Raw genomic sequence first — 12,497 nt, 5'->3', positions numbered from 1 at the left:
AATCATAGAATAAGTTTGTCAAGTTTGAATACTGTACTTTGCAAAACACATGGTATAGAAAATGTTAACCCTTACAATGTTAATTTAAGTTAATGTACTAAATTCGTACATGTAATATTGACTACATGAGTGAAGTAGTGTAAATTTCGGTAATGTTTTAATACATTGTACTATTTTGATATTGACTTACGTCGGATGATATTGATGATCGAATAAGTGATGCTATTATTATTATTATTATTATTATTATTATTATTATTATTATTATTATTATTATTATTATTATTATTATTAATATTATTATTATTATTATTATTATTATATAGATATTGGAAAAATGTAATATCTTTAGGAATGTAGGAAAGGGATTTGTCTTCTTTAAAAAATTCAGGATAACTAAAGTCTTGAATCGTGAAGTGAGAAACGTGTTTAACACAATTAGTGATAAGTCAAAATAAGTAATAAGTAGATATAATATATTAACTACACCCTTACTTGCGTTATTAAACTTAATTACGCCTTAACTTGGGCCTTTTTGAAACATTGGGCGTTAGTAGGCAAATATTGGTTGTTCGATTAAAACATATAATATTGTCCACTCAACGAGACATAATTTTCGTGATACGATGCGAGACGAGACAGCTCTGCCAATGGAAAAAACTATACTTTTTGAAACTAGAAAGCACTTTCACTACCTTTTCGAGATAAGGCAGCCTCAAATATTGTCTTAGAGCAAAACTTATCAAATGATAATCAAACAGTTTGATTATTCCACTTTGGCCCAACATTCTTTGCTGCTAATAATGGGCACCCGAAGAGGGGGGCAAGGTGTGGCCCGGGTTCCCCCTTCCAGGCTCACGAAAACAACTTAAATTTCTTAAGATTTTCTTAATACAAATAAAAAATGCCAAATACAGCAACCAAGGAGATGTCTCCCCCCTAGAAAATTTTGTTCGGGCGCCTATACTGCTGATGTATTACAGATATTTTCCATAATCGAGTGGTAATTATTTTTATGTGAATCCTTTTAGGATCATTATATTCGAGTATTAAAATATGAAATTAAAAATATGTATTTGTTTGCGATATGTCTCTCTCTCTCTCTCTCTCTCTCTCTCTCTCTCTCTCTATATATATATATATATATATATATATATATATATATATATATATATATATATATATATAATATGTATGTATATATATATATATATATAATATGTATGTATAAAATATGAACATAAGTGTATCTGGGATAAAACAAGCATTCAATGTAGCTTGGTACAAATACAGCGAAATACATAGAAACTTATTTACAATGTAACGTAAAATCCAGTCGGTTATAACTCATCTGGGTTGGCAATACTGTTAGCTTAACACACTATATAACTTCCCGAACATAAGTATCAAATATTTAGGTAATTTATATTTTACTGTTAAAAGTTCATAATTTTATGATTATTATATTATTTATCTTTATGCTGCAGGTTTTGTCATAGCAATTATTGCATATAAACCTAGATTCAGAAAATTGCAGTCATTTGTGTAAATATTAATGAAGAAAAAGAAAATAAGTTAGCGCTATAGAAGAATTCTTGATTTTGAGAATTTTCGTAATAAGGAAAAGGCTCACGTTGATGTATTTGATCATAATTATATAGTATACGCAAACTTTCTTTTATTGTTACTTCTTCAACTTGAGATAAAAATGTAATACTTAAATGTTGACACAGTGCATTCATGCTTTTTTCTAGAATTGAGATAAATTTGTTAAGTTCTATCCCGATAAGGTAGGGCTTTATTTCTGATTCAATTCTCATGCTAAAGCGGCTTCGGGGTTCACCGCTGTAAGATAAGAGATCCGAGGAAAACTTTGATTTGATTTTTAGTTTAGCGTCCCTTTCAGCAGCAAAGTTATATGAGACGTGGACCTGCAGCTTAACGTGGAATTCAAACCACATGAACTCCCGCGTGGAATCGAATCCGAGTCTCCCACGCCAAAGACGCATACGCTAACTGCTTAGTCCGAAGGAGCTCCACGGAAATATTTACGAGTGAAGACAGTTGGAGCTTTGTGCCTATTAAATCACTTCCTGTATGTGCGTGCATTGAGTCAAGAAAATGTGCAGTTGTAGGCAGTATTTATTCTAGAGATGCAAGGGCTCGGAAAAAAACCGGCTTTTTTGGAAAAAAAAAAAAACTCGGTTTTTTCTGCTTTGCTTTTTTGCTTGGGAAATTTTGGGCTTTTTTCAAAATTCTGCTTTAAATCGATAAAGCAGACTTTGTTTCGCTTCTCTATAACACAGAAAGTCATTTAATTAGTGGTTGATGCCGATAAGAATATAAAACCTCGAAAGTAAACCATGAATTTCGAAAAGATATTTTAAACAATTTTACTTCAACATTTTTACATTATGAATTCCAAAGGATTAACCAATGTATATAATAAACACATTTTAACCTCCTATATACAAAAGTAAGCAGAGTTGGCAAGAACCATCGTTGTTTCTGAAAATGCCAAAAACCCGTTTTGGGGGGGCAGTTTAAACCAGGCTTTTTTTGGGGTTTAAACCAGGTTTTTTGATTTAGATATTTTGCTTTATGTATTTGTATTACATATTCACAGAAATAAGTTTGTTTTGCCTTGGTGTTATTATTCAACAACGGGGTTATGCTGGAAGAGGTCCCATAAGCTTAAAGAAGTCCGGTCATTAAATTTCTTAAATTGAGAAACTCCCACCCTAGCCATTGGGAAAATCCCGTCATTCTTTTAAATGTAAAACAATAACGGGAAAATCCTGTAAAATTTAATTTGCATGTAAAATTTAAAGGTCAACGTATTATAATCAGTACGCTAAAACTGAGTGACACACAATCATAGTCAACGTCTTGCGAATAAAATCAGAAAAATAAACACACTGCTGAACAAGACTGCACTTATTTAATATAAAAACAAATTTACACGTGACGTTTCGATCTTCTATCCAAGATCCTCATCAGACGTGAGTGTACGTCTGATGAGGATCTTGGATAGAAGATCGAAACGTCACGTGTAAATGTGTTTTTATATTAAATAAGTGCAGTCTTGTTCAGCAGTGTGTTTATTTTTCTAAAACTGAGGTATTAAATTACAAATTTAGTATGTAGGTATCATTGAAAGTCCAATCCAAGCTAATGTTGGAAGCTAAGTAGGCAATCGATAAATTTTACCAATTTCAATCAATATATTTAAGCAACCTTCGCTTCTTTATAAAACAACAGGCATGCAGAAATATATAATTTGGTTTCGTTTTGTATGTTTAGGCTTAACATCCTTACGTAATACCGAGGTTATCAAGGAGAAGACTTTCGCTTAAAGTGACATCCGAAAGAGTACTTGGTTTACACATGAAAGAAGGGTTGTGGTTCGACCGACAATTGAACATGGGACACCTTGATTAAAAGGTGAAAAGGAAATAAGACTAATGCAGATGGTTTGACATGTGAAACGTCACTATGAAGTTCACACGATTCGCATTTTTGTTCTTTTAATTTTTTTATTATAGTTTAAACCAGTTATTTAAAAAAAACAGCTGGTGTAAACGAGCCAACCCTAAGAGTAAAAACTTCTTTCAAAAAATACACAAATAACTATAGCAAAATTGTATGTAGTATTTTTACTTCAAAATATTCCATACCCTCTTTTTGAAACAAAATAAAATTAAAATAAAACATAAGAGAAATACTTAGATTTGTATGATACAATTAAAGGCTGCACATGGTTCTGTATATTCTTGAAATTCTACAGTCAAGTTTTTTATAACCACCATCAAGGGCGCCCATCAGGGGGGTTAAGGGGGCGCTTGCCCCCCCTAGAGGAAAATGTACTTCAGAATATTGAAAATCCAATAGGATTTTTACATTAGTTACAGCAAAATTTGAAACTATTTTTGAAACGTCGCTTATACTTCCCCTCCTTGGAAACCACAACATGGGCGCCCTTGACCACCATCACGGTTTACCCAGTCCTCAAGTTTTCTGAATTTTTAACAAGAGGGATTCAACATATCATTACGGAACAAAAAACAAAAAAAAAAAAAAAAAAACTACGGAATATATTTAAGTTAAGCTAAATACAACTGCACAACAAACGTGACTGAGTGGTTGGCTTTTGCGCTTCTATCGGGAAGTCCGGGATTCAACCCAGCATTCGACCATTCTGACAAAGCCTTCCTTCATTCCATCTGAGAATGTAGAAATAGTGCGTGTACTGGCCGACTAGGAGTGTAGGAGTTGGCCGACTTCCTTTCTTATTGTTTTTAAATCGTTATTATTACTAATTACCAGCAGTGACGGTTTTGCGAAGGTTAGAGGATCGGTCTTTCGGACTGAAGCCTGTTCTCCAAAGTTGTGGAATGTCTAAAACGAACGAAATATCTATTAGTTATGCCTTTACTCATAAACTTTAAGCTCCCGTCAAATAAAAATTACGAATGTTTAGAAAAACTAAACATTAGTAGTAAGAAAACCCCTCCCAAAACACTTTTTTAAATTCGCCACTGATTCTCAGTATAAAATGATCTTCAAGGTTGTATCCGGAAGATTATTGCTAAACATATAAACGAAACGAAATATTAGTTATGCCTGTACTCATAAACTTCAAGCACCTCCCAAATAAAATTAGGACTTTTTAGAAAACGAAACAATCAGAGAAACCCCTCCCAAAGTACTTTTCTAAATCCGCTATTGATTATTTGTATAAATTGGTATTCAGGGTTGTATCTGGAAAATTATTGCTAAATCATTGCACAACTACAGTATAACAGAAATGTGCAAATACGGTTTGACGGACATATTGAAAAACGTATGCTTTGACGGATATATAGAAAAACGTAAGTTTAACTTTCGTGCTAGAAGCTGGAGTACTAAGCTCTTAGAAATGAAACACGGATGACAAACTAAAATGATCTAGAGAAGGAAAAAAAAATGTCGATAACTCAAAAGTTAAAATAAAGTTAAATAACCTGTAAAATTGCCCTCAAATACTACATTCTTCATGTTAGCTTTAATTCGTAAAATATGTGCTCCATCCATCTTGATGGTGAATTACAGAGCTAAATATGGCATTCAGGTCGTGGAAATCTTATCTAACTATAGAATATACTATAAGAAAGCTATTTGGATAGAAAAATCATGAAAATGAAAAAAGCCAAAATTTCCAAAATTCTCGGTTTTTTTCCAAAAAAGCCGGCTTTTTATGTGAAAAAAACCATCGATTCAAAAAAGCCGGCTTTTTTGCATCTCTAATTTATTCTAAGCGTACTTCCATGGGGAAACCGGAGTTGATTCCTGCCTCCCCACACGAACTAAGATAAATTCAATTGCGATTACATATCGCACTTGTGCAAGGCACATCCTTTAGCAAACACAATATACAATAACATTTGTCACAGAAATTGTAGCTTAGATATGTACTAGTATTTGAGTTTTGTAACTATACTAAAGTTTCGTTTTCTTACTTTCTTGATTTTTCAATACGAAACTAAGGTAAACAGAAAACCTTAGCGATCTTCAATACCTGCACCATATGTGTTCTTAACCCATTGATTTATGTTAGGAATTATTTTTCTGCTTTCTTTGAAATGAGCTGGAATTTTAATAATTTGAGTTTACAAATTTCTTTTTCAAATCAATTCATTTATATATATTGTGTATTTATCTAATGCAAATGCATTTTGAAAAATTAAGGAACATTTAACTAAACTAAGAAAAAATCAATACAACCGAATCCAGTCGTTCTTTCAGACGAAATGTTCCGGGGGCACACTTAGTATTCCGGGAGGATGGTACTATTCTATTTATTATTACATTATAGACGTATTATTTTGGTCTCCTCCGGGGGGGGGGGGGCAAAAAAAAAACTTGTCTGGAAGAAACATTGATCGCATCACTACAGTTCTAGTTAGTTCCGAAGAAAAGAGAAAATAATTCACCAGATGAATCAGTTCGTTAAAAATCAAAGATACCATGCACACTAAACAGCGTTAAAATAAATCTAGAAAATTTTTAAGCTTTCATTGTGTCTGCATGGCTAATGTACTAATTTATCATTAGGCAAAATCTTTGCTTTGAGTGTTATTTGAATATTTCTACGTGGTTTTATGACCAAGCAATCACTATGTGCCAAGCAAAATTTTCCATTGCATAACGTAAATTATAAATTTCCTTTATACTTTCGTTTTGTTACTAAATAAACATCAATAGCTATCAAACATTATACAAATGTAAGTTATTTAATTTCTGAGTATTTTTTTTTAATTTATTTATTTCAGTTGCATGCGTCGTTGCTAGTGGTGCAAGATACATTGGATGGTGCTGAAACTCGTCGTGGGAAACCGTGTTGGTACAAAGAGGCCAACCAAGGAATTGTAGCCTTCAATGATGCAGCTTTATTGCAAACTGGCATTTATCAGTTGTTGCGAAGGCATTTCCGAGACAAGCCATATTACGTAGATGTACTAGAACTCTTTCACGACGTAAGTAAATTGCTTATATTTTTTATTGGAAAAAGATGTTGCTAGAAGAATATACTTTAATAGTTCAGTATTTCAGTGTTTGAATAAGATCTCTTGACAATCTCAAAAATGTGTCTGGGGCTATTTTGCCTCCTTTCCACTATTACTAACCATTAAAACAAGAATTTTCTTGTAACATCGTTTGGATAAAGTAATTTCGTAAAGTCTGCTGAACGTAAAAGGAATGTTGTAGCCAGAATCTTACAGGAAGGTTTTATTGTTGTAAATTTATTCTAGTTCACTCAGTTCAAAACTTCTAATATACACGTAAAAAGTTTAGGGAAAGAATTTGTGATCTCCCAATATTTCCCATCTCCTTTAGATAGGGCCTTGGTTGTGACGAGAAAATTTAATCACAATTAGGGATGGCCAAAATTTTTCGGAATCGGAAATTTCTCTTTCCGAAATCGAATTTCGGAAAGTAAAAATTCCGGAATTGGCCATCCCTAGTTGGAATTGTGGGAAATGGGCTACAAACATAAAGCCTTGCAAAAATTCAAACCAACATATTTCGCAGCTTAGATAAGAAACATTTTTCACTTTATTATATCGGATCTTTGACGATTTGCTGAACATGCAGCCAAAAACTAATGTGCGTGGAGAAAAGGAGATGCACACCACAGAAAAGTATATTCTAGAACCCAACCGAATAGAAGTAGAAACCGCTATAAAGAAATTAAAGAAACACAAATCTCTGGGTGTAGGCGATATTCCGGCTGAGTTAATTTTAGTTGGAGGCGAAAAATTGTGGAACAAGATACACGAACTTATTCTCCTTATCTGGAACAAGGAAGAATTGCCACAAGAATGGAAAGAATCAATGTTCCAATTCACAAGAAAGGTGACAAAACTGACTGTAATAATTATCGAGGCATTTCTCTTCTCTCAACATCCTATAAAATCCTTTCAAATATTCTGTTAGCAAGATTGACCCCATACGCAGATGAAATTATTGGAGATTATCAGTGCGGATTTAGACGAAATCGATCAACTATCGACCAAATATTTACCATTCGCCAAATAGTCGAAAAAAAGTGGGAATACAATACCCCGGTACATCAATTATTTATTGATTTTAGAAAGGCGTATGACTCGGTTAGGAGAGAAACATTATACAACGTTCTTACTGAACTTGGAATACCGAGAAATCTAATTAAATTAATTAAGATGTATTTAAATGAATCCCAAAGTAAAGTCTGGGTAGGAATTCTTTTGTCCACGAGCTTTCACTTCGAAAAGGGCCTGAAACAAGGAGATGCGTTGTCGTCATTATTATTCAACTTTGTTCTGGAATACGCTATAAGGAAAATCAAAGATAGCAACCAGGGCCTAGAGTTGAACAGTATTCACCAGGTTATGTCATGTGCTTATGTAAATTTAATAGGGGATGATAGAACAACAATAGGAAGAAATGCAGAGATCTTATTAAACGCTTGCAAGGACATGGGTTTAGAAGTAAATGCAGAGAAAACTAAATACATGTAAGTGCGTCGGGACCGTAATACGGTAAATTATGGATGCGTTAAAATATTAAATAATATTTTTGATAAAGTGAATACTTTCAAATATCTAGGATCAATATTAAAAGACGAAAATTATATTCACGGAGAAATTAAATGTCGACTAAAAGCAGGGAATTCGTGTTATTATTCAGTTCAAAATCTCTTGTCGTCAATTCTGTCGAGGAATTTGAAACTTCAAATATATAAAACGATAATCATGCCTGTAGTTCTGTATGGTTGCGAAACATGGTCGCTTACTCTGAGGAAAGGACATAGACTGAAAGTATTTGAGAACAAGATCCTGAGACGAATATTCGGACCCAAGAGAAACGGGAATGGGGAATGGCGGGAACTTCATAACGAGGAACTACATAATTTATACGGTTTAACAAACATTGTTAGGATCATCAAGTCTAGGAGGCTTAGGTGGGCAAGTCATATAGCTAGGATGGAAGAAAGTAGCAACGCTTTCAAAGTCTTGATTGGAAAAACAGTCGGAAAACGACCATTAGGAAGACCTAGGCGCAGACGGGAGGATAATATTCAGATGGATCTCGCAGAAATAGGAATACAAAGTAGAAACTGGATCCAGTTGTCTAAGAATAGAAGTCAGTGGAGTGCTTTTGTGGACTCAGCATTGAACCTCCGGGTTCTATAGGCCGTAGAGTGAGTGAGTGAGTGAGTTAGTTATATCGGATTATACATACTGGACATTAGCAGATCGGCTTTGGAATGGATATGAAATCAATTTCTTCGGAGGATCATAGCCTACTTACTTCAGTATATGTTTGTATTGCAGAAGTTAATACAAATATCAATGACGAAGCTTTTAGCCAATAATGAGTGGGCGATAGCCTGCATGATCTTACCATATAAATCTCTTAAACCACTTTTTGTCAGTGTTTTTGAAATGACGAAGGATTTTTTTAAAAGATTAATCCGTTAAGGGGTATTAGTGGAAGAATAGCAAGCACTTTGCAGAAAGTTTCAGTATATATTTTGAGAATGTTACTGAAAATTTAATGCTAACATTGCAATGAACTATATTACAACTATCAGTGAACTTTCATTAAATGATTTAATTTTTTTCATACTAATAAAGCTATATTTGTTTCAGAGACTCCATTAACTAGTTGTTTTGTCAACACCATGAATCTAGAGTTGATCACATTACATGATTTATCTTTTGTGGCAAATGTGCTACTGCCTATTTCCTGGTAAACGGGAGAACTCACATTTTGTAGAAAAGTTCCAGGTTGCCTGATTGTCATTCTAGAAATCATAGTATCTTAGCTGACAGCTTCCCTAGATCTGGTGTAAGTTTAGGTGTCTGAACTTAATTGTGGCATGTGAGGCCGTTCAGGGAGGTCTTTCTTCATCCTCACACGAGAGTATGAATTGTTTCCAGGTCGTCTAAGCACCTCAATGATCCTGTAGTATCGACGCTGGATAATTCGGATGACTTCACGCAGTCATCGCGATTAGGAAGAAAGAAAATGAAAATGTCGTGAAATGGGATAGATTTTATATGGGTCATCCTATACTTCTTGTAGTTTCGAAATACCGCGTGGTTTTCTAATTATTGTATGCTTCCATTTGGAATATTGTTGATGTCCAGGCGTAGCCAGATGTGATTATTCATATGCTCGAGGGATTGTAACCATAACATGCTTGTTATGTAACTATCATGGCTCCGGTTTAGTTTGAGAATGATGTATACTGTAATGGAAGAATATTACATTTTAAAAAAAATACATACCTGTTGATTTATCTGATTTACACTTCCGGGTTTTGCACGTGACTTACAAAGTACATATAGGTGTAGCCTTTCTCGATCTTCCGTTTATGTTCCTCGTTACATAACAATTTATTTGAAAAGGCTATAACCTGAAGGCTCGAAAACACGTAGAAAACAGATCTTTGTTTTAAAATATAAAAAAATAAATGTGATGTCTTTAACATTTCCACTACTTGGAATCAACGAAGAGCTAAATGATTTAGCGTAATAACTCTTTATACTGTGTAATTGTCATATTGTTATCTGGAGAACAATGTTACAGTAAGAGAAAGCAAGTGACTTTCTTGTGACATTTTTTCAAACTCTGCGAATTCAGTAACGAAACCCGAGGTAGTAGATCTGTAACTTCCGGTTGTGATAGAGGGATATTGGATAGAAATAGACAGAGTTCGTTGGTCGCTGAATGTATATCAAAAAATACTTCTTGTCTCTTACTATCTTTGCTTTAGATCAGCGTTGATACGGAAGTGATAACCTTACCATTTTTGCTCAAATATTTGTTGACAGACAGACAGTCGGTCAGACGGACGGGTATAGCCGTATTGGAAGACTTCCCATATTTTGGCATAACATTGCTTGGAAGTCGAATAAAAAAAAAAAAAAAAATAGCTTTATTGTTCTACCACCTTTTTCATGTGGAAAACCTTTTCCTGTATTTCGGGAATTGGTTGTGTTTTCCGACAAGGGATCAAGGGAATATACAAAAACAACTATACAGTTTAAAAATAAAAAAATAAAAAGAAACAAATGAAGAAATTAACTAGAATTAACCAATAAAACCATACATTACGTGAAATTGCTCTCTCTCAATCTCGTCAGCTTTGGAACGAGACTGGCAAAATAATACAGAGTATATGATCTGCTATAAATATGCATATTTAACATGTAAGTTGTGTAAAACTGTTTTCTGCGGAAAAACTTCATTCTGTCGCGTGGTATATTAAGCAATGCAAAATTTTAATCTACAGAGACACTCAAATCAGATAATGTGAAGATGCAGACACTATTCAAACATTTACAAATTCTTGTCGTGTAATACAGTATAATAGTCTTGCGAATTATTTCTATGAGGGGCGGCGCTAGGCACGTGATAGTAGGGGGAGACAAGAGGAGACGCATGAAAAATTTTGAGGAGGCGAGGCGACCACACTTATTTTGCTTTGAATATTACTACTATCGGTTGTGCATATTATTATTATTATTATTATTATTATTATAATTATGATTATTATTATTATTATTATTATTATTATTATTATTATTATTAATACATACATACATACATATATACATACAGGGGCGGATCCAGGATATGATCAAGGGAGGGGCTAAACCATATTTTACCGTTTTATCCAGTGTAAAACAGGATTGAAGTCCATTTTATCCAGTGTATACCTGAGCGTCAAGGGGGAGGGCTATAGCCCCTATAGCCCCCCCCCTTGGATCCGCCACTGTATACATACATACATACATACATACGTAGAGAAATGGAGGCGTAGGCGAAGCGAGAAGAAATATTATGGTGGCGGTCGCCTCACCTCACCGCCTGTAGCGCCGCCACTGATTTCTATGATGCTGTGATTGGTGCCGATGTTCCTTCCAAGCGAACCGTCTTTGAGAAAGACTTACGTTGATAATATTATAACAGAACTGTTAACCAAATTTGTGAAAGTGTTGATGACGATTATATGGATTTCAGTTGATGAAACATGCAGTGTTGGGGTAGGTCATTTTCCTAATGTTTCTAATTAAAATTTTCAAGGTGTTGGAGCCCACAAACATGTACTTGGTTGCGTCAGAAGTTTTGGAAGAAGTTAATGGTACTGTAGCTGTACAGCTGTTTACAAAATCTCTAACTATCCTGTATGCAGAAAGTTTTAAAATATGAATGGGCTCATTTTATCACAGATGGATGTACAGGGTGGTTGAGAAGTTGGCGAACACTCCCCCCACCCCTTTTCTTCTTTTAGTTTCAACAGTATAGTGTTAATTACGGTAGAATGTCTGTACACAGTTAGCTTGAAGTCTTTAAGAGTTTTAAGTCATAAACATCGATCTGATCACTATCCATGTCGTAACAAGCCGAATTCTGCGCCAAGTTCTCGCAGATGTTTTGCAGAGATACTCCGGAATCACGAGGGTGAAGGCGTGTTCCACAACTGCTCGTAATTACTGCGTTGTGTGATGTCGAGTGTTTCTTACTTGTTGCTTTATGAAGCTCCAGAGAGCATTGTCTGGTGTTGTCAGATCGGGACTTCTTGGAGGCAAGACAGAGGGAGCTGGTGAAGATGCACAACTCGTCCAATCCAGTGGCCAGGAAACGTCTGATTCAAGTAATTGTTCACGTGAATCGTGATGTGCGCTGGTGCTCCATCCTGCCGTATCACATGTTGCCAGAAAATGCCAAGCAATGTTACCAAACAAATGTGGGTAAAACCTAAAACCGTCAGAAAGCACCAATTAGGGGTACGTCCACTTCCGGACCACGCTATATATACGTGAAAAGCTCAGCAAAAGTCCATAAGGTTCTATTTCAAAATATTCATCATGTCATTGACTATCAATACTCGTTATCCCAACTCAGTAGTGTACGGAAAGAGGAATATTTGAGGATTTAACCTCACTCATACTGAAATCAAGATA

General features: G+C 34.6%; 1 protein-coding gene across 2 annotated transcripts in view; it reads left to right on the top strand.

Moving 5' to 3' along the window:
• LOC145673449 (farnesyl pyrophosphate synthase-like) overlaps positions 1-12,497 on the top strand; it is a 127,105-nt gene that overhangs the window by 59,279 nt on the left and 55,329 nt on the right. For both annotated transcript variants that reach the window (XM_081743159.1, XM_081743160.1), the window contains exon 4: positions 6,312-6,515. In XM_081743159.1, coding sequence (XP_081599285.1) covers positions 6,312-6,515 — 204 coding nt within the window. The remainder of the gene's footprint in view (positions 1-6,311; positions 6,516-12,497) is intronic.

The sequence above is a fragment of the Thermobia domestica genome, chromosome 16, assembly GCF_964235325.1.
Source record: "Thermobia domestica chromosome 16, izTheDome1.hap1.1, whole genome shotgun sequence".
NCBI classification, from domain to species: Eukaryota; Metazoa; Arthropoda; class Insecta; order Zygentoma; family Lepismatidae; genus Thermobia; species Thermobia domestica.
This window is presented reverse-complemented; position numbering and strand designations above follow the sequence as displayed.